A 22,237-nucleotide genomic window follows, 5' to 3' on the forward strand; every position below is an offset into this window, starting at 1 on the left:
TTGAGTTGTTGCCTGAATTATATGACTATAACTAGTGAAATAATAATTATTGTGAAATAACTAAGATATAAATAACTCAAACAGGCCTTTCAATATCCATTTAAAGTGCAAAAAAGAAAGAAATTGCAACAGTTCATGCAGTAAACAAATCCTTTTAGCTTATCTAATTTATTCCGTCATCACGCACACATATTGCCATGAAGGAGGAAGTGTCTGGGGTGAAGGAAGTCTGGGCATCCCTGCTGAGGCTGCTGCCCCTGCGACCCGGGAACGGATAAAGCGGAAGAAGATGAGTGAGTGAGTGAGATCTTTAGACATAATAATCGATTTTTAGGAATTAATATGAGAATCGATTTAGAATCGGAAAAATCGATTTTTTCAACACAGGCCTACTAAAAACTCTACCTCAGTCTCACCGACTAAACTTTGGATATTTCACACCACGACATAGAGTTTGCACATACTGTATGTAAGAGCTGCCATTTTTAAAAGCTGAGTATTTTTCTATGTTGAGTGTTGGATCTATTGTAGAATTCAAGAGAAAATTACGGTGGCCTGGTCCCACCATTGCTGAAAATAAAAGTAACACTGCAAACAGAAACAAATGCTGCTGCAAATTAACGAAATGCTGCAAATAAAAAAAACACCGCTGCAAATAAAATAAACGCTTTGCAAATAAAAGAAACGCTGCAAATTAAAAGAAAGGCTGCTGCAAATAAAAAGAAACGCTGCTGAAAATGAAAAAAAAAAACGTGAGAGGAGAAGAAGAAGACGAAGAGGACGTAAGTGAAAAGGAAGAAATAAGAAGAGCGAGGAATAAGAAGAACAACGAACGAGAAAATAAGTGAAAAGGTTAGTGTTCAACGTCGCTAAGTGTAATTTTTAATGTGCAACATCGGTGCATCGGCAAAAATAGTCCCCGGTAACTCACTTCCGTTGTGGCTTTTTTATTTGCGTCGTTTTTTTAAGGTTCCAAACCTTAAATGTCTGTATTTAGTGCTGTGTTATAAAATAAATATATAAAATAAAACCCCAGCAGTGCTTCTTTGTGTCATAACAATGCCAGGTTAGATTAATTATGGTTAGATCAATTCAATAATAGATAAAGAACAATATCTTTCAAGTGGATGACAACCGCAACCAAAAACAAGACAAAGACGTTGCACTCAGAGAGAGAAAATAAGTGTTTAACAAGAGGGGTGGAAGAAGCTTGTGTCTGGAGGTGTGGGTCATGCTCATTAGGAACCACACTGCAACAATTAGGGGTAACTGAATGTACATGCTAGTGATTTGTAGCCGGGGGAGGGGGAGGGACAGGGGCGTCGGGGTGACGGGCCTATGGCAGTGCAGCTTGTTGGGGAGGGAGGCAGCCCGGCCTTGTTGTGCATGTGTGTAAAGGAGAGTGATGTTAACGGCCCCCTCCATATGTTCACATCATTATCCAACCACCGGACACCATGAATGGACCTGGGGTAAAAACAGAAGGTCCCCCTAAAACCTGACAAGGATCTGAAAACAGGAATCAATAACACGCTGGTGTGAAACCTCTTCCATTTCTGATCAGTTGGCCATCTGTTGTTTGTTCTTTCAGCAATAAAAATGTTCCATCACTGGCGCTATCTTTTAATTCAAACAGGAAGTGAATATTTGATGCTGTATATTGATACCAACAGTGAATCAGCTCGATTACCATCTGTCCTTTAAAGTCTTAGACGTTAACTATTCCACGCACACAGACACTGGATGAGACGTCCCTCCATTGTCATGACAAGACTTGATCCTCCCTCACAAGCACCGTCCCAGCACCTCACACAGAACGTAGATGATGACATCTATGCGACTAGGTACTTACTAACGTGCTTCGTGGCAATTAAGAGTCTGAAAGACTGGGTGGAAAGAGCCTGGCCCTGAAGTCTTCATGGGAGTCTCCCTTTGAGAGCAATTTAGAGAGGAGATAGCATAAACATGCGGGACGGTGCCCTCGGGGGGGACGGTGACTTAGGGCAGGATGGCGCCCTCTGGGTGGGACGTTGCCCTCGGGGTTTGGAACGATGCCCTTGGGGGGGGGACGTTGCCCTTGGAGGGGGACGTGCCCTCGGGGGGGGACGTTTTCCTCGGGGGGGACGGTGTTTGTGGCAGTGTGGGACTGGCACGGGGCACGGTGCCATTGGGGGGGACATGCCCTTGGATGGAATGGTGTTTGTGGCAGTGTGGGACTGGCACGGAGCAAGGTGCCCTTGGGAGGGACGGTGCCCTTGGGCCTTGGGGGCGACGTGCTTTCGGGGACGGGACAGGACGTGCCCTTGGGGTGGGATGGTGCCCTCCGGGGCGACGTGCCTTCGGGGGGAGGAGGGGGCCGTGCCTTTGGGGGGGGACGGTGCAATGGGATGGGAGGGTGCCCTTGAGGAGACGTGCCCTCGAGCGGAACAGTGTTTGTGGCAGTGTGAGACTGGCACGGAGCAAGGTGCCCTTGGGAGGGACGTGCCCTCGGGAGGGACGGTGCCCTTGGGAGGGACGTGCCCTTGGACGGGACGTTGACTTCGGGCAGGATGGCGCCGTCGGGGTGGAATAGTGACCTCCGGCTGGCATGGTGCCCTCGGGGGGGTGCCCTTGGGCGGAATGGAGTTTGTGGCAGTGTGGGACTGGCACAGAGCAAGGTGCCCTCAGGGGGGACAGTGCCCTCAGGGGGGACGGTGCCCTCAGGGGGCACGGTAAAATTGGGGGGACGGTGCCCTCAGGGGGCACGTTGCCCTAAGGGGGCACGGTACCATTGGGGGGCACGGTGCCCTCGGGGGCGAAGTGCCTTTGGGGAGGACGGTGCAATGGGATGGGAGGGTGCCCTTGAGGGGACGTGCCCTCGGGCGGAACAGTGTTTGTGGCAGTGTGAGACCGGCACGGAGCAAGGTGCCCTTGGGAGGGACGTGCCCTCGGGAGGGACGTGCCCTTGGACGGGACGGTGACTTAGGGGGGACGGTGCCCTCAGGGGGCACGGTACCATTGGGGGGCACAGTGCCCTCAGGGGGCACGGTGCCCTCAGGGAGCACGGTACCATTGGGGGGCACGGTGCCCTCGGGGGCGACGTGCCTTTGGGGAGGACGGTGCCATGGGATGGGAGGGTGCCCTTGAGGGGACGTGCCCTCGGGCGGAACAGTGTTTGTGGCAGTGTGAGACTGGCACGGAGCAAGGTGCCCTTGGGAGGGACAGTGCCCTCAGGGAGGGACGTTGCCCTTGGGGGGGACGTGCCCTCCGGGGTGGGAGGTTGTCCTTGGGGGGGACGTTGCCCTGGGGAGGGACATTGTCCTTGGGACGGACGTGCCTTCGGGGGGGGACGATGTCCTCGGGGGGGACGGTGTTTGTGGCAGTGTGGGACTGGCACGGAGCAAAGTGCCCTCAGGGGGGACGGTGCCCTCAGGGTGGAATGGTGATCTCCACACTACTCCCTCACATGTCCCTCACTGGGACACGACAGTCTGTGTGTTTCATCTTCCCTCCATGATCTCCTAAAAACTCACACTCATATGGCCCACGACCACAAGCATCAACAACAATGGCAACAACGACACATAGGAGGAAGGGGGGAGTAGGCATCTGATTAGGTGGTGTTTTGTTGTCTTTTTCTCTTGGACTGTGGGGATGCTTCTCCTCTCTCTCTATATATATATATATATATAAATGAAAAAGAAATAAAAAGTTGATCACACAAAAAAAAAAAAAGGATGATCAGCTGAACTGCGCATTTGAAACTGGGTGAACGAAGCAGAGAAAAGTCCCCTGGAGCAGGACTGGGAAACACTGATGCATGGAGTGGGCAGTAAAATGCTAAAGGGGTGACAGAAGCCTCATACATGGTCAGTGTGAAACTCACGGTGAGGACAGACAGCAGCTCGTGGACGGACAGCTCAGCCTTCAGTCTTTCTTTAAACAGGCAGATGGTCTGATGTTTCAGATAGTAATACGAGGCGATGCGACCGTAAGTCAGTGGCTCAATCGTTCGATCGTCCTACGGCAGAAATGGAAACAAAACTTGTTAAAGATGTGAAACATTTTAGAGGCCACCAGAATGTAAGAATCCAGAACACACACACCTCTTTGATCTCTATGCAGTAGGAGCACTCCAGGTCCCGCAGGCTTCTCTCCACCAAGGTGGACAGATACTTGTTAATGGACTCATGGCTGATGTCTTCTAGGTTGTAGTAGCTGAGAACACATAGCACACCGCAGGAATGTGGACACGCTCTTCGTGCAGAAGCCACTTTTACACAGAAAAGCTCAACAAGAAAGAAACAGGAAGTGTCGTATGTGGAAACATAAACAGTAGAACTTGGTTTTGGGTTTAGGGCTTCCCCTGCAGTTGAACCCTGAGTCAATAAACTGACAAAGCAGTAAATGTGGGTTTATTCACCGGCTCAGAATAACCTGAGAAGAACACACAACAAGGAAACTAGTGCACAACAATATGCTGACTGACGAGGTAGAACCATGTTTTAATTGCCTTTAAGATGAACACTTAACGAACAGAGATGATAGAAATGAAAACTGTAAATACTACTTGTGCTTTTGCTACTTTGCCAAGACGTTATTGTAAAGTACTACAAATGTGGAATACGGCTAACAAAGTCCTCTGGCAAGGTGACACACCTGAGCTTTTCTGTGCTGACCAATTTATGACACAAAATGAATGTTATTAGTGTGTCACACTTACACAGGGATTACTGCACAACAGCTCAACTAAAGCTAAAATAAAAGTACATAAAATCAACATGATGGTCATAAAACAGCCCTCTCACTATGGATGTTATGGAAACAGGTGGGTTTTAAGTTTGCTCTTAAAAGCATCGATGGAGTCCAGAGAACGTATAGACGGCGGGAGATCGGGCCAGCACCTCGGAGCGACGGCCTGGAAGGAGCGATCTTCTCGCGTCTTAAAGCGGGTACAAGGGACCATCAGCAGACTCTGGTCAATTCAATTCAATTTTCAATTCAATTTTATTTATATATACAACAAAAGTTGTCTCCAGACGCTTTCCAGAGACCCAGAACATGAACATAAACCCCCGAGCAATTATTACATAAACAATGGCAGGTAAAAACTCCCCTAGTGGGAGAAAAACCTTAAGCCAAACAGTTGCAAGAAAAACTCCCCTTTAGGAGGGAAGAAACCTGGACCAGGACCTGGATCATAAGGGGGGACCCTCCTGCCGAGGGCCAGACTGGGGGGTCGGGGATGTCAGCAGCACAGCAGGCAGGTGGAAGATGCAGCAGGATGACCAGAGGGGGGTGGGGGACCGCAGGCAGGTGGAAGCAGCAGCAGGATGACCAGAGGGGGGTGGGGGACCACAGGCAGGTGGAAGCAGCAGCGGGACGACCAGAGGGGGGCGGGGGACTGCAGGCAGGTGGACGCAGCAGCGGGACGACCAGAGGGGGGGAGGGGGACCGCAGGCAGGTGGAAGCAGAAACGGGATGACCAGAGGGGGGTGGGAGACCGCAGGCAGGTGGAAGCAGCAGCGGGATGACGGGGGGTGGGGACCGCAGGCCAGCACGCAGCTCCCGAAGCTCCGGCCCAATCAGCAAGCCCCAGGTTGGGATGCAGGTAAAAACTCCCCTAGTGGGAGAAAAACCTTAAGCCAAACAGTTGCAAGAAAAACTCCCCTTTAGGAGGGAAGAAACCTGGACCAGGACCTGGATCATAAGGGGGTAGAAACCTGGACCAGGACCTGGATCATAAGGGGGGGCCCTCCTGCCGAGGGCCAGACTGGGGGGTCGGGGATGTCAGCAGCACAGCAGGCAGGTGGAAGATGCAGCAGGATGACCAGAGGGTGGTGGGGGACCGCAGGCAGGTGGAAGTAGCAGCAGGATGACCAGAGGGGGGTGGGGGACCACAGGCAGGTGGAAGCAGCAGCGGGACGACCAATTCAATTCAATTCAATTCAATTTTATTTATATAGCGTCTAATACAACAGAGTTGTCTCTAGACACTTTCCAGAGACCCATACCCAGAACATGACCCCCGAGCAGTTATTACATAAACAATGGCAGGTAAAAACTCCCCTAGTGGGAGAAAAACCTTAAGCCAAACAGTGGCAAGGAAAAACTCCCCTTTAGGAGGGAAGAAACCTTGAGCAGGACCAGGCTCGTAAGGGGGGACCCTCCTGCCGAAGGCCAGACTGGTGGGTCAGGGACGGCAACAGCACAGCAGTCAGGTGGAAGCAGCAACGGGATGACCAGGGGTGGGGACCGCAGGCCAGCACGCAGCTCCCGAAGCTCCCCCGCCCCCCTCTGGTCAAAGGGTTGACCAAAGGGGGGCGGGGGACTGCAGGCAGGTGGAAGCAGCAGCGGGATGACCAGAGGGGGGTGGGGGACCGCAGGCAGGTGGAAGCAGCAACGGGATGACCGGGGGTGGGGACCGCAGGCAGGTGGAAGCAGCAGCAGGATGACCAGAGGGGGGTGGGGGACCGCAGGCAGGTGGAAGCAGGGGCGGGACGACCAGAGGGGGGTGGGGGACCGCATGCAGGTGGAAGCAGCAGCGGGACGACCAGAGGGAGGGAGGGGGACCGCAGGCAGGTGGAAGCAGCAACAGGATGACCAGAGGGGGGTGGGGGACCGCAGGCAGGTGGAAGCAGCAGCGGGATGACCGGGGGTGGGGACCGCAGGCCAGCACGCAGCTCCCGAAGCTCCGGCCCAATCAGCAAGCCCCAGGTTGGGATGCAGGGTCGGGGAAAGGTTGAGAAGGGGCAGGGCCAGGGAGATTCTATTCGGATTTAAAATCGGAACAAACCAGCCACTTACTTTGGAATTAAGTTTAATTCGGAATGGCCATTTTCATTCTGAATTAGGTGTTTACATGGTCATTTTTACTCATTTTAAATCGTATTTAATTTTAATTCTGAATGAAAAGAGGAATTAAACTTCCCATGTAAACTCATTCTGTTGGAAGGGTTGTGGCATTAGAAGAAAGACAACTTTGCTTCTGTAGCGACTTTAAGATGGTTGCTCACAGAAGCAAGAAGACACCAGGCACCAGGAAGTCAGGATCTGCAAATGTATTTCTAAGAACAGCAGCACAGGGGACAGTCAGCACAGGCACACGGAGCAGCAGCTCTCTGTGTCTCCATTGTAACAGCTTCAGGAGTTCTGGCGGGAGTCTGTGCTTACGTCACTCCTGAATATTTGGGTGCACCTCTAATTAAGGCCCCCCTATGCTACAGGTGACAGGGAACTATACCGAATTACGGTTAAAAAAATATATACAAAACAATATTACACCCAGATTTTGAGAATGTTCACTAAAAAAATAAAAAATAAAATAAACAACATATTGGCTCAGCTACACTTCCACAGCATGAAGCTCAAAGTGTGATCTTTTTCTGCTGGATGACTGCAAGTTCAGGCCGAGGAAAAAGTTTGAAAAGCGACAGAAAGACAATGACAGGAACTTTCCTGGTTCAAATCAACATTTATGTTGAATGTAATGGGTGTACAAAATGTGCACCAGTCTTGATTGAACAGTAAATCCATGTTATTGTTTATTTCATAGTCAGATATTGAAGACGGAGCCAAAAGCCTTGTTTGAATCCAACATGATCCAGGTCTGTATTGGTATATCCTACTGTCTCAGCATCACTCAGCCGGCGGCTAATGCGGGCCGACAGCCGTGCAAATACCAATCTGCTGGAATGTTCTGGGACGGTCTGTGTCTATGAAGCAGATGTTTGACAGAAACACGCTGGCGCTCGTCCAACTAGGCTGTGTGTGTCGGCCCGGAGCGTGGGCGTGTTCTTCTAGGTTTGATCTCCATTAACTGTGATTTTGGGTATGAACGTGCCACAGGTAGGGATGGGCGGTATGGACTAAAAAATTAATCACGATCATTTCTGGCATTTATCCCGATAACGATAAAAATTATGATTAAAAAAATACCAATTCAACTCCACCTTTGTAACTATAAATCTATCACCACATTCAGTCTTTGGAGCCCCCAAATCAGTGCTCTAAAAGAATACTAAATGCTACTAAACTACACCAATTAAATTGAATTGATAAAAACCAATTAAATGAGTTATACCTGTACTGCAAAACTGTAATGACTCAGATCCGCCATGTTTGTTACACAAAAACCTCATCAACGGGAATTTATCTTCCTTCTTTTCTCCCTCCCTCCCTCCCTCCCTCCCTCCCTCCCTCCCTCCCTCCCTCCCTCCCTCCCTCCCTCCCTCCTTCCTTCCTTCCTTCCTTCCTTCCTTCCTTCCTTCCTTCCTTCCTTCCTTCCTTCCTTCCTTCCTTCCTTCCTTCCTTCCTTCCTTCCTTCCTTCCTTCCTTCCTTCCTTCCTTCCTTCCTTCCTTCCTTCCTTCCTTCCTTCCTTCCTTCCTTCCTTCCTTCCTTCCTTCCCTCCCTCCCTCCCTCCCTCCCTCCCTGCCTTCCTTCCTTCCTTCCTTCCTTCCTTCCTTCACGTACGTTATGCATGGATTTAACACAGAACCATAAATCAGTTTTACACAAAAACGTCACCAACAGGAATTTATCGTTTTTACCGTGAGATACAAATTCTTACCGTGGGGAATTTTTTTGACGGTTTATCGTGAACGGTAAAAAATATCACCCATCCCTGGGGTTCTCACCTGGGGTTCATCACCAGCCGCCTGAAGAAGTAGGTCCAGGTGATGTAGTCCATGGCGTCCTGTTTGGAGGAGATGGTTCCAGCAGCGATCTCAGCGTTGAGATGGTCTGACAGCACGCCCAGGAGACTGGATACAAGACACAGACTAAATTAGCTCAATCAACGCTCAATTTGGATCATCCATTCACTATTCCAACCATTTTTATGAAGTTAATACATGCATTCCCTCTCAATGCAGCGGTGGCACTACTGCCTCCTTCTTTATGCATGTTTGTGCAGATATTTGTGGTTCCAGAGTTACCGCTTTTGTTTTTTTGTTTTTTCAAACCAACAAATGTTCAGCAACACCACGGCTGGAAGTGAAAACATAATTCCTTACTGGCTTCAGCTTTTTAGTCTGGCTTACATATTTCAGTTCCACATGTGTTCAGGATTAAAGCTCTTGGAAGAAACACCGAGTTGCAGATCCATGTTTGCAATCAGTCATCTGGAACCATCGCAGCCCTTCTTGCATAAACGATCACACGGCTCGTCAGATATCTGCACTGTCCGATTAATATCTCCACTGCTGCGTCTTGTGTCAAACATTTCTACCAAACTTGTCAGTGCCCTCCGAGCTCATTACAGCGATGTTCAGTGTCGGTGCAGCCATGGCTCAGTACAGGTGAGGGGGAGGCAGCCGTTACGCCGGGACAACTCCAGTCATACATGCAACTAGAAACCATTTTCAGATCAACCTTTGAGGATGAGATGTCCAGAGAGGGTGATACTATGTCTCCACATGGGATTCAGAGGATCAGGCAGCTAATGTGGCTGCTGAGATCTACTCTAAGGTAAGACTGTGCAAAACTCATAGAAACACTAAAAACCCAGCAGCTTCTTGTCAGAGTGCATAGGCCTCACTGGACATGTGCAAATGCATGACACCACAAGTATGGCTTCTTTAAAAAGGCTGTCTGGGGGAAGCTTCTTCTCTCCAGAAACAACAGGGAAGCCCAGGTCACGTGATGTCCCATGCACAGATCAGACCCCAGTGGAGGGAAATGTCTAAACGTTGCATTTTAGCAGTAACACATTTGCTCTGTCAAGCATGGCAATGGCACCGAGTCAATCAGGAACTCTACTCAGAGGGAAATGTTAGGCCGTCCCTGATGTGACCGGCTCTGGTGACGCATCTCTGAATGCACAACACCAGATCCTGCAGCGTGGGAGTGAGAGGGGCAGGGTAACGGCCCCTTTTGGGCGGGGGAGAAGGTTCGTCCCTCAAGACTCCTCTCCCTGGCCCTGCCCCTTTTCAACCTTTCCCCGACCCTGCACCTAACCTGGGACTTGCTGATTGGGTTGGCTTCGGGAGCTGCATGCTGGCCTGCGGTCCCCACCCCCGGTCATCCTGTTGCTGCTTCCACCTGCCTGCGGTCCCCACCCCCGGTCATCCCGTTGCTGCTTCCACCTGCCTGCGGTCCCCACCCCCGGTCATCCCGCTGCTGTTTCCACCTGCCTGCGGTCCTCACCCCCGGTCATCCCGCTGCTGCTTCCACCTCCCTGCGGTCCCCACCCCTGGTCATCCCGTTGCTGCTTCCACCTGCCTGCGGTCCCCACCCCCGGTCATCCCGCTGCTGCTTCCACCTGCCTGCGGTCCTCACCCCCGGTCATCCCGCTGCTGCTTCCACCTCCCTGCGGTCCCCACCCCCGGTCATCCCGTTGCTGCTTCCACCTGCCTGCGGTCCCCACCCCCGGTCATCCCGTTGCTGCTTCCACCTGCCTGCGGTCCCCACCCCCGGTCATCCCGCTGCTGCTTCCACCTGCCTGCGGTCCTCACCCCCGGTCATCCCGCTGCTGCTTCCACCTCCCTGCGGTCCCCACCCCCGGTCATCCCGTTGCTGCTTCCACCTGCCTGCGGTCCCCACCCCCGGTCATCCTGTTGTTGCTTCCACCTGCCTGCGGTCCCCACCCCTGGTCATCCCACCGCTGCTTCCACCTGCCTGCTGTCCCCACCCCCGGTCATCCCGTTGCTGCTTCCACCTGCCTGCGGTCCCCACCCCTGGTCATCCCACCGCTGCTTCCACCTGTCTGCCGTGCTGTTGATGTCCCCAACCCCCTAGTCTGGCCTTCGGCAGGAGGTCCCCCCTTATGATCCAGGTCCTGGTCCAGGTTTTTTCCCTCCTAAAGGGGAGTTTTTCTTGCCCCTGTTTGGCTTAAGGCAGTGCTTCTCAATCCTGGTCCTCGTGGGCCCTGTCCTGCATGTTTTAGATGTTTCCCTGCACCAACACACCTGATTCTAATTAAAGGTCCTCATTAGCTTGTCACCAAGGTCTGCACAGCTCTGTTGATGAGACAGGTACTTTTATCACGGTGTGCTGAAGCAGGGTAGCATCTAAAACATGCAGGACAGGGGCCCGCGAGGACCAGGATTGAGAAACACTGGCTTAAGGCTTTTCTCCCACTATGGGAGTTTTTACCTGCCATTGTTGTATTAGACGCTATACAAATAAAATTGAATTGAATTGAAATTGAATTGACACTAGCAAATCTGCATCAGACGGCTGGACAACGACATAATCAGAGTTTTGGGACGCCCTAGTCAATGTCAGGCCCTCAGCCCAAGTGCAATACTTTGGTGGGACATTACGAACGTTGTGGATGAGAGAATGTCTTTAATAAACTTGAGCACTGTTGTGAAAAGGTGGGCCAACATTCCTCCACAAAACCGTGAGAGACAGATGAAGCCAAACATGAAGCCAGCACTTGTGACGGAGTTCAGGTTGTCTCTCCGACTCTCAGAGTCCTAACTGGACTAAAGCGTCCACATATCTGCAGCCCTGCAGGCCGTGTGTTGCCTGGAATTTGTGAACTTGCCAAAGCACAGAGATAACTTGGTGATTTTCTATTTCTTTTTATTTTAACATCTTGATTTGTTTATGCAATGATGTATTGCCACATGTCTGAAAGAAATCTTCAAATCAAATAATCCAATAGTCCTTTTCCCCACAGACACACCCCTGCAAGCATCAGCCTGGAATACGTGCGGGGATCCCTCTTTTGTGGACAAGGTTGTAGGAATGGTGGGAGGAATTATTGTTCAAAACGTTGAATAAACGCCAGTGTGTTCATGTCAGCGCCGCTGGGTGCCGCTGTAGGACCGGAGCTCCTGTTTTCTGCACGGTAATGTGACAAAGTAAACGGACAAATACAGAAGACGACTTACCTGGACTCAACAGGGAAAGGTTCGTAGAGGAACTTCTTGTAGAAATCCTTCTTAATGTCGTGAACCAAGATTACTGCTTTGCCCTGGTCATCAAACTGAGGTCGACCTGCCCGTCCCATCATCTGCAGGACATCTGCATGGACAGACATGTCACACAATCAGTGCCTTTACATGGGAAGTTTAATTCCTCTTTAATTCAGAATTAAAATTAAATCCGATTTAAAATGAGTAAAATTACCATGTTAACACCTAATTCTGAATGAAAATGGCCCTTCCAAATTAAACTTAATTCCGAAGTAAGTGGCTGTTTTTTTCCTGATTCCTCATTCCTCTTTAAATTAATTCCGGTCTTTCTTTCTGCTCGTTCCCTCGCCCGTCTGTCTCCATGACGCTTATATTCCACGCTGGGTTTCAAGATGGCAGCACGCAGTAAACGCTGGTCAAGAGCAGAGACCATTTATTTAATAAATAGCTTGGAGGACCTGGAAATAATTAAAAGACATGCGGCCGAAGGTCAGCTGAAACGACAACAAAGTCGATCATTGACCTCCGGCCTAGGGTGTCCTGGTGCCACGTGCACTGATGGACACCCTTATGCTTGAACATGGTGTTCGTTATGGACAAACTGTGACTAGCACAGAAGTCCAACAACAAAACACCGCTCGGGTTCAGATCGGGGAGGCCGTTCCTCCCAATCACGCCTCTCCAGGTATCACTGTCATTGCCCACGTGAGCGTTGAAGTCCCCCAGTAGAACAATGGACTCCCCAGTTGGAGCACTATCCAGTACTCCTCCCAGGGACTCCAAGAAGGCCGGGTACTCCGCACTGCTGTTTGGCCCGTAGGCACAAACAACAGTGAGAGACCTATCCCCGACCCGAAGGCGCAGGGAAACGACCCTCTCGTTCACCGGGGTGAACTCCAACACATGGTGACTGAGCTGAGGGGCTATAACCAAGCCCACACCAGCCCGCCGCCTCTCACCCTGGGCAACTCCAGAGTAGTGGAGGGTCCAGCCCCTTTCAAGGAGCTGGGTTCCAGAGCCCAAGCTATGTGTGGAGGTGAGCCCGACTATCTCTAGCCGGTATCTCTCAACCTCACGCACAAACTCCGGCTCCTTCCCCCCCAGCGAGGTGACATTCCATGTCCCCACTGTGAGGGTTTTAGTCCGGGGATTGGGTCGTCGAGGCCCCGCCACGACTGCTACCCAGTCCACAATGCACCGGCCTTTCATGATCCTTCCTGCGGGTGGTGGGCCTACGGGAAGGCGGGCACGTCGCTGTTTCGGGCTGAGCCCGGCCGGGTGCCACGGGCAAAGACCCGGCCACCAGGCGCTCGTCATCGAGCCCCGACCCCAGGCCTGGCTCCAGGGCGGGGCCCCAACCCCAGGCCTGGCTCCAGGGCGGGGCCCCGGTGACGCCGATCCGGGCGACGTAGTGGTCCCTGATCTTTTCTTCACCATGATGAGCTTGTGAACCGCTCTTAGTCTGGCCCGTCACCCAGGACCTGTTTGCCATGGGAGACCCTACCAGGGGCATAAGTGCCCCCAACAACATACTGTAGCTCCTAGGATCACTCGGGCACACAAACTCCTCCACCACAGTAAGGTAACGGTTCAAGGATGGGGGGAAATAGTTTAATTCTGAATTATCTAATTCTAAATAATTAATTCTGAATTAAAAAACATCATGTAACTGTGGCCAATGCTACTCTGCTGAACTCCCCCTGCTTTTGGAGGGTGATTCTAGGTTGTCATAATTACCCCACATACAGTATGCTAAGCCCTTTTTCTTAACAAACCTTGGCTCAGTGAGGCTGGGGAGGTTGGCGAGCCAGAAAATGGAGTGACTCAAGAGACAGACTCAGCTGCTCTGGTAGCAGGATGACAACATCTCAATCCTCACTAGTAGCCTATCATTTCCACAGTCGGAGCACTGATGGTGCGGCTTGTGTACCTGTGATTGGATAGTCCACATAGCGCCTGGATTTGCCATCGTAGTATTCAGTTCCCTTGACGACCACCAAGTGAGCGGGGAAGTTGACGCCCCACGCCAGAGTACTGGTGGCGATCAGAACCTGTTAACAAACGTGGTTCACACCACCCATGAGCAGCAGCACAGGAAAACAAATGATATGGAATACAATATCAGCAGAGAAGATATGTGCACATTTAGGATGTTGGTAGAGTCAATCTAAATGTTTGAACCTGAACACTTCGGTTCACACTCATTTCCCCTCCGACCTCTCAACCCTTCAGCTGAGTATAGAAGAGTACCAGGGCCAGACAGAAGGAAAAATATTTGAGAGGGGATGGATTTTTTTTATTTTGCACTTTGAGAAAAAAGTTGAAATGTCCAGATTAATGTTGAAATACAATTTGGTGAATAAAGTGTAAATGTCTCCTCTGGCCCATCAAATCAAGTTAGCAGAGCGACTGACAGCTCTGCAGCAGCAGCTGTAACTAACTAACTAACTAACTAACTAACTAACTAACTAACTAACTAACTAACTAACTAACTAACTAACTAACTAACTAACTAACTAACTAACTAACTAACTAACTAACTAACTAACTAACTAACATCCTTGCAGTGTAATGTTAAGGGTACGTTTCTGAAGTTATGCAACTGCATATGTGTGATATGTGTTTCAAATCAATATCGTCATCAAATTTGGACTTTTTTTCTCAACATTTCGACTTTTTCTCAAAATTGTACATTTCATTTTCATTTAATTTCATTTTTATTTATTCCGATCATGGAAATATGCAAACAAAAAAAACAAACAAGTAAAATGACAACACAATCAAAAGCATATTCCATAACCAGAAAGGAGCAGGAAGAAGAAAATCTTATTATACCTGCCCCTCCCTCAAAATTTAACTGAACAATAATAACAGATGGTCTGCACAATTACTTAGTTAATATCACAAAGAAAGAAAAACAAAAAAATCAAAGATAGATTGTCTGTCTCCATACGCATATATTATACATTTTAACTATTTCATCCATACATTGCTATTTTTTTCTCTTTAAATTTCTTTTTAAACTGAAATATGTTTATACAGCCCTTTAAATCATAATGTAATGAATTCCATAACTTAATTCCAACAACAGAAACACTCATCTGCTTTAAAGTTGTTCGGGAAAATAGATGTTTAAAATAAAATTTTCTATGACTATCTTCATTATTTGAACTGAGTGTAAACATGTATATATATATCATATTTTTCTCGGCATTTCGACTTTTTTCTCGAAGTGCATGATGAAAAAAAACCTTCTTCCTCTAAAATATTATTTTTATTTTCCTCCGGCCTGGCCCTGGTACTCTGGGGTAGCTGCGACTGACCTGGTGTGGATGTGGGTGAGGTTTCAGTGGAGCTTACCTGGATCTTACAGTTCACAAACAGCTCCTCCACAGTCTTCCTGTCCCTCTCATGGAGGCCTGCATGGTGCATGCCGATGCCAAAGGCCAGCGTGAGCTTCAGGTTGGAATCCCTCACTGTGGCGATGATGTCTTCTATCTGCCGACAACACAGGAACAGATCATTGACTTCAAGACCGGTGGCCCTACTGTGTCACAACAGCAGCAAAGAAACGGGCCCTCCACCCTTGTGCACGTTCAGGCTGCAGTGGAAGCGCTAGTAGGACTTCATGTAGATTCTTCAGGCCTGGACATTTAGTGGATGATACCACCCACGACTCTCTATATCAAACCATTCAAAAGTTATGGCAGAAAGTAGGAACTATCAGATATCGACCAATCAGATGAAGGGGGGGCGTGCGTTTTGGCGTCTATTTTACGCCACGGTAACGCTTTTGAATGAGAAAAGTAATGCCCATCATTGCAGGATGGAGACGCACCTGGGTGCACGTTACGGTTCGGGCCGCATTAACGGCCGAAGAAATGGCATAAATTGCAGCAAAATTACATGCCTAATTCAAAATGGCCGACTTCCTGTTCGGTTTCGGCCATGGCGCCAAGAGACTTTTCTTTAAAGGAGACCTATTATGGCATTTAATATCTATTTTAAACAGGCCTTGAATGTCTTAAAAACAAGCTTTTGATTGTTTTTTCTAAATAAATTAGAAATTCAGCCTCTAGGCCATGTCTTTATTTTTACCGTTTCTAACCTCATTCTCTATGAGGGATTCTGAGTGGGCGGAGCTATGATAATGAGGCTCTGTGCTCTGAGCAGCAGCTGCGTACACTATTAAGGCTGATTTATGGTTACACCAACGTAACATAATTCATGTGTCCCATGCGATGCGAGCGAGCGTCAGCAACAAAATCAATTCCATTGCTTTATTTTCTATCTGACTGTCCTAACTGGCCGCAGCGACACAGCGCAGTGCGGCGCGCCGTTTTGAGCTGAAAATTTGTTGGACGCCCTGCTTCTATTTTCTTCCTGTCGCTCGCGTTGAAAGCCGGTTGAAAGCGCTGTGGGAAACAGTCACGATGAGGAACGGCTGATCTAGTTAGTTGAAATGAGAAGTTATCTCTATGATTCCTCCTCGTTTCACTACAAAAACCTCAATAAAGTTCAGCTGCTGGAGGGAGATGGACAGAGAGACGATGTCACGCAGTGCTACGATAGTCGGACGCTCTCATGCAGTTAGCTTTTATAGTTGGCGAGGTTTGCATTTTGGTTACATAACGAAAGGAAGGGAGAAAAGAGGAAGGAAGGAAGGGAGAAGGAAGGAAGGAAGGAAGGGAGAAGGAAGGAGAGAGCAGGAGGAAAGAAGGACAGGAGAATGAGGTAATTTTGACCAAAAGACAGTACTAGGGTTAATAAGTGGACGTGAGCTCCGGCTGGAGAGGAACTGGCCCAGCTGTAGTAGTAACCTCCAGCTGTAGTAGTAGTAACCTCCAGCTGTAGTAGTAACCTCCAGCTGTAGTAGTAACCTCCAGCTGTAGTAGTAACCTCCAGCTGTAGTAGTAACCTCCAGCTGTAGTAGTAACCTCCAGCTGTAGTAGTAACCTCCAGCTGTAGTAGTAACCTCCAGCTGTAGTAGTAACCTCCAGCTGTAGTAGTAACCTCCAGCTGTAGTAGTAACCAGTGCTGGGCTGGAGCAGGAGAAGGAAACAGAGCAGGAGGAGGAAACAGCTGCAGCTCAGAGAGATTGACGGCTGCCGGTGACCCCCAGCCGTCAGTCAAACAGCAGGGGGCTGAGCTGCTACATGGGCCAGTGCAGGGAAGCAGCGGGCGGCGGCGTGCACCAGCAGAACACACACAGACACACACTGGGCCTGCGCTGGAAGGTACAACTTATTTGGACTGAGACATGAAGTCTGCAGGCCGAAGGAAAGAAAAGAAAAGCAGAGTTCCTGCGTTAGGATTGTAAAGTCAAGAATGGTGGACGTGACTGAATGATGCTACGCTGTGCTACGTGTGGGAAACAGAAAAACTGAACGGTAAAGTTAGGTCATCACCTCCACGCCAAACCTTTATTGAGCTGTTTACAAGCCCCTTGTGCCTTCAAGCATCACAAAGGATTTATATTCATTTCAAACTTCAAATGTATGCTTCAGCACTGACGTCCTTGGATGAACCTCAACGCCGACAAAGTTATAGTGTTTAAAATGTAAGTAAAAGCTGCTTTTGATAGCAGCAGGCAGGACAGGCCTGGCCAGGACCTGGACTCTGTTACTACGAAGCCACGCGTTAGTACAGGATGAAGTTAGCACTTTAGCATCGTCTAAACCCCCAAGCTTTTTCTGAAAAACACGCTGTCCAGATGGAAGTCTATGCTGCTCTAAAAGCTCTATTTCAGCATTCATTACTGTCCAGATGTGCAAGCTACCCACTCCAGGCGCTAACTGCCATACCGTCAGAAACGTGGACTTTTGAACGGAGTGCTGTTAACAATGTTGGGCCACAGTCCTGTGTTGAACATGGAAAGACTTGATTTCTGCCTAACTCTGAGACCAGCCTTGATGTCTTACAGCCGACCACATAGTTCCAAACAAAGGAACCTCCGTAATGACTCGAAGGCCCGGCAGGCATTGCGGTTACAGCGCTTTGGTGATAAGGAATAGCCCCCTCATTGGGCATGGACCCCAAATCGCAAGAGGGGATGTTGTCGATTTATTGCAGCCGGGGCCCGGCTATAAAGAGAAGGCCCCCCCTTTTTTCCCTCTTTTTCCTCCTCTCTTGTTCCCAAGGTCTCTTCTACCTCGGACCTGTCCACAGTTCCATGGAGTTCTCTGTGAGCTTTGTAAAAGGCCACAGCTCCTATCTTAGCATGAAGAGCTACTAGTTATGGGCCGGCCTCCTCCATTATTGTGCCTGAAGAAGAATCTGCCTTGAAATGTCAACCAGAGTCTGCAGCTGCAACCAGTGACCCGCAAACGTACCGAGCCCCAGATGAGCCGAACCAGGGACCCTGCATGCCGACGTGAACGCCTTTGGACCGACCTGGAGCTGAAGGAGGCCCAGCTGCTGTACCCATGATGCACCACTCATCCAGCTGCTGCACCCATGATGCACCACTCATCCAGCTGCTGTACCCATGATGCACCACTCATCCAGCTGCTGTACCCATGATGCACCACTCATCCAGCTGCTGTACCCATGATGCACCACTCATCCAGCTGCTGCACCCATGATGCACCACTCATCCAGCTGCTGTACCCATGATGCACCACTCATCCAGCTGCTGTACCCATGATGCACCACTCATCCAGCTGTACCCATGATGCACCACTCATCCAGCTGTACCCATGATGCACCACTCATCCACCCTGAGATGAGGAGAGCAGGAGAGAGAGAGAGAGAGAGTAACCACCCAGCCCTTCACTAAGGAACGCTGACCGGCCAGACCAAACCTCCTTTTTCTTCAACTACAAAGATCCACGTAAGAGGCTGTTTTGTGTCTGGGCAGAGAAACATAGTTACACATTTTACAAGTTTAGTTTTACGTTTTGAGCCGGACTGCTGATCCCATCACAACTGAGTTTATTAGTTTAACCCTTGTACTGTCTTTGGGTCAAAATTACCTGAATCTCCTGTTCCTTCTTTCCTCCTGCTCTCTCCTTCCTTCTCCCTTCCTTCTTGCCTTCCTTCCTTCCTTCTTTCCTCCTGCTCTCTCCTTCCTTCTTCCCTTCCTTCCTTCCTTCCTTCCTTCCTTCCTTCCTTCCTTCCTTCCTTCCTTCCTTCCTTCCTTCCTTCCTTTTCCCCTTCCTTCCTTCTTTCCTCCTGCTCTCTCCTTCCTTCCTCTTTTCTCCCTTCCTTCCTTCTTTTCTCCCTTCCTCCCTTCTTTCTTTCCTTCTTTTCTTCCTTCCTTCCTTCTTTTGTCCCTTCCTCTTTCCTTCCTTCCTTTCTCCCTTCCTTCTTTTCTCCCTTCCTTCCTTCTTCCTGCTCTCTCCTTCCTTCTTGCCTTCCTTCCTTCCTTCCTTTTTCCCTTCCTTCCTTCTTTCCTCCTGCTCTCTCCTTCCTTCTTCCCTTCCTCTTTTCTCCCTTCCTTCCTTCTTTTCGTCCTTCTTTCCTCCCTCCCTCCCTCCCTCCCTCCCTCCCTCCCTCCCTCCCTCCCTTCCTTCCTTCCTTCCTTCCTTCCTTCCTTCCTTCCTTCCTTCCTTCCTTCCTTCCTTCCTTCCTTCCTTCCTTCCTTCCTTCCTTCCTTCCTTCCTTCCTTCCTTCCTTCCTTCCTTCCTTCCTTCCTTCCTTCCTTCCTTCCTTCCTTCCTTCCTTCCTTCCTTCCTTCCTTCCTTCCTTCCTTCCTTCCTTCCTTCCTTCCTTCCTTCCTTCCTTCCTTCCTTCCTTCCTTCCTTCCTTCCTTCCTTCCTTCCTTCCTTCCTTCCTTCCTTCCTTCCACTGCTGTAGATCTTGATGACAGATTCTTCCACAACAGAAAACAAAGCCCTTCCTCATGTTCCAGTGGAATGAGCAGAGCGCGGATGTGAAGTTAGTTTCACATTGTTGTCTGTGTGGGAAACATCAGAACAACTTGCTTTTCCAGTAGTGATTTTAGGAGATCCAGGATTAAGTCAGACAGTATTCCTATCATGGGAGAAGAAGCAAAGGTGGTGGAGGAGTATGAATACTTCGGCGTTCACCTGGACAACAGATACAACACTGTTGCTGTTTTCAAGAAAGGAAGTGTTTGCAGCAGGACGTAGTATCTTCTGTCAGTCATCTGTTGGGGAGCTGCATCACAACCACACACTTAAAGGAACTGAACTAACTGATGAACAGTGTTGTTTCTGTTCTGGGGCGTTTGATGAAGAAAACACGTAATGAACGATGGTTTTAAATAGTGAGCCAGAAATAACACCCTTTTCCACCATATAACTTAGTCTGGAAGCATTTCTATGATACGATGGGATCTGAACTACATCGTGACTGTGGGAGTAACAATCTATCTATCCATCATAAATCTGCCTTTTTGTCTTCACTTTTTCATTTGAGCCAGAGATTTGACACAGATCTTTTGAGAATGTAATACCCGAACTATGTGATGATTTCATGGCTCCAATGAAGCTTATATTATGTGTTTTGTGTGTGTGGGCTGGGGGGGGTTGTGGTACAGTGTCAGCAGACAGTTCTCCTGACAGGAGGTTTTACACAAGGGTCTTGTTCTGGTCTCTGAAAAGCACCTAGAGATAACTTCTGTTATAATAGACGCTATATAAATACAATTTAATTGAATTTAATTTTATATTCTTTACTTTTTACTAGTCTACCTTTTAGGTTTGGATCCTCTACAATTCTTTTTGTAACTAAATAAAGCCCAGGGGTCTGGACTGAGGAGTCACACGCTGGGTTTCTAGAGACGTTTATTCTGGTGCTGAAGGACACTTTGAAGAAAAAAGGATTCATTTGTGAAATCAATATTTGCAGTAGTAATTACAAATATTCCCAGGAGAACAAATCAAACCCTCTTCTACATTAAACCTGACAACAACGCACTCCTTCCTGTTGTTATTCATATGTCCTATTAACCCTGGTGCTGTCTTCAGGTCAAGGGAGGAGGAAGGGAAGGAGGGAGGAAAGAAGGAAGGGAGGAAGGAAGGAAGGAAGGAAGGAAGGAAGGACAAAAAGAAGGAAGGAAGGGAAAAAGGAAGGAAGGAAGGAAAGAAGGGAGGGAAGAAAGAAGGAAAGAAGGAAGGAAGGGAGGAAGGGAGAAAATAAGGAAGGAAGGAAGGAAGGAAGGAAGGAAGGAAGGAAGGAAGGAAGGAAGGAAGGAAGGAAGGAAGGAAGGAAGGAAGGAAGGAAGGAAGGAAGGAAGGAAGGAAGGAAGGAAGGAAGGAAGAAAATAAGGAAGGGAGGGAGGAAGGAAGGGAGGGAGGAAAGAGGAAGGGAGAAGGAAGGAAGGGAGAAAACAAGGAAAGAATGTATGAGAGGAGAATAGAAAGAAGGAAAGGAGTAAAGAAGGAAGGAAGGGAGAAAAGAGGAAGGGAGAAGGAAGGAGAGAGCAGGAGGAAAGAAGGAACAGGAGAATTAGGTCATTTTGACCCAAAGACAGTCCAAGGGTTAAAAGTGAAGCCCGTCTTTGTCCTGAGTTTGTCTTTTCTCCATAAAAACTATGTATTTTTGCCTCGACACAACCTGACCAACTGAGATTTCAGCAACGTAATGATCATTGATCGATCAATGATCGATCAATGGAGAAACAAAAGCTCCGTTACAGTTACAGGAGGAAAGCAGCGGAGACGTCTCGTCCTGGTAGAAATGCCTGGAACCTTTTAATGTATTATCAAGAAGTTCAAAGAGAGAGTTTGAGCTGCAGTGAAGAGACGCCTGCGACTGCCAGGAATGTCCAGTAGGTGCCAGGATTGTTTCCGTGTGAAGATTCCGCTCAGGAATCATCATGTCATCACCAGCCGGTCTGCTGAACAACGGCCGGTGCCGGGTGTGAAAGCATCTGCAGCGCAGTGAGGGCGAGGCGTTGGGACGTCAGTCTGGTGTCAGGGAGGACGCAAAAGACGCCACGGCAAACTGAACTTCTGCAGGAAATACAGAAGTGGTGCAGACCAAGACCGCTGCTGAATGATCTTTCATTGATCTTTCATTGATCTCTCCTCTGGGGCGATTTGGGACATCTGGACAACTGTACGCAGAAGAAAATGTGCCGCAAGAACTTTTCACCATTGTGTTTTTTTCATTGTTTATTTGACATATGTTTATCTTTTGCTTTCTTTGTTTTTATCTTATATTGATTTTTTTGTGTTAAATGCGGATTTGCAAAGGTTTTTTTCACTTGATACACCGAAGGATTAGCACTCCCATTAGATGGGAGTCTGGACTTGTACCCAGACATTCTGAAAAAAGATAAAAAGATGGTGAACTTCACTCAATGGAGAGACCAAGGAATAAAGTATCTACAACATATAATGATAAGTGGATATTTTGTACCTTTTAACACACAACAACAACTTAAGTCCATAATAAGTAATAATTAAAGCTGCAAGCAGCGATG

General features: G+C 48.8%; 1 protein-coding gene across 3 annotated transcripts in view; it reads right to left on the minus strand.

Annotated features, from left to right (window-relative positions):
• ascc3 (activating signal cointegrator 1 complex subunit 3) overlaps positions 1-22,237 on the minus strand; it is a 277,397-nt gene that overhangs the window by 33,465 nt on the left and 221,695 nt on the right. For all 3 annotated transcript variants that reach the window (XM_061715394.1, XM_061715404.1, XM_061715413.1), the window contains exons 31-36: positions 15,205-15,342; positions 13,775-13,895; positions 11,821-11,953; positions 8,617-8,742; positions 4,086-4,197; positions 3,866-4,000 (exon numbers count right to left, since the gene is read on the minus strand). In XM_061715394.1, the coding sequence (XP_061571378.1) occupies positions 3,866-4,000; positions 4,086-4,197; positions 8,617-8,742; positions 11,821-11,953; positions 13,775-13,895; positions 15,205-15,342 (765 nt within the window). The remainder of the gene's footprint in view (positions 1-3,865; positions 4,001-4,085; positions 4,198-8,616; positions 8,743-11,820; positions 11,954-13,774; positions 13,896-15,204; positions 15,343-22,237) is intronic.

This window comes from Cololabis saira, chromosome 3, assembly GCF_033807715.1.
Source record: "Cololabis saira isolate AMF1-May2022 chromosome 3, fColSai1.1, whole genome shotgun sequence".
NCBI lineage: Eukaryota > Metazoa > Chordata > Actinopteri > Beloniformes > Belonidae > Cololabis > Cololabis saira.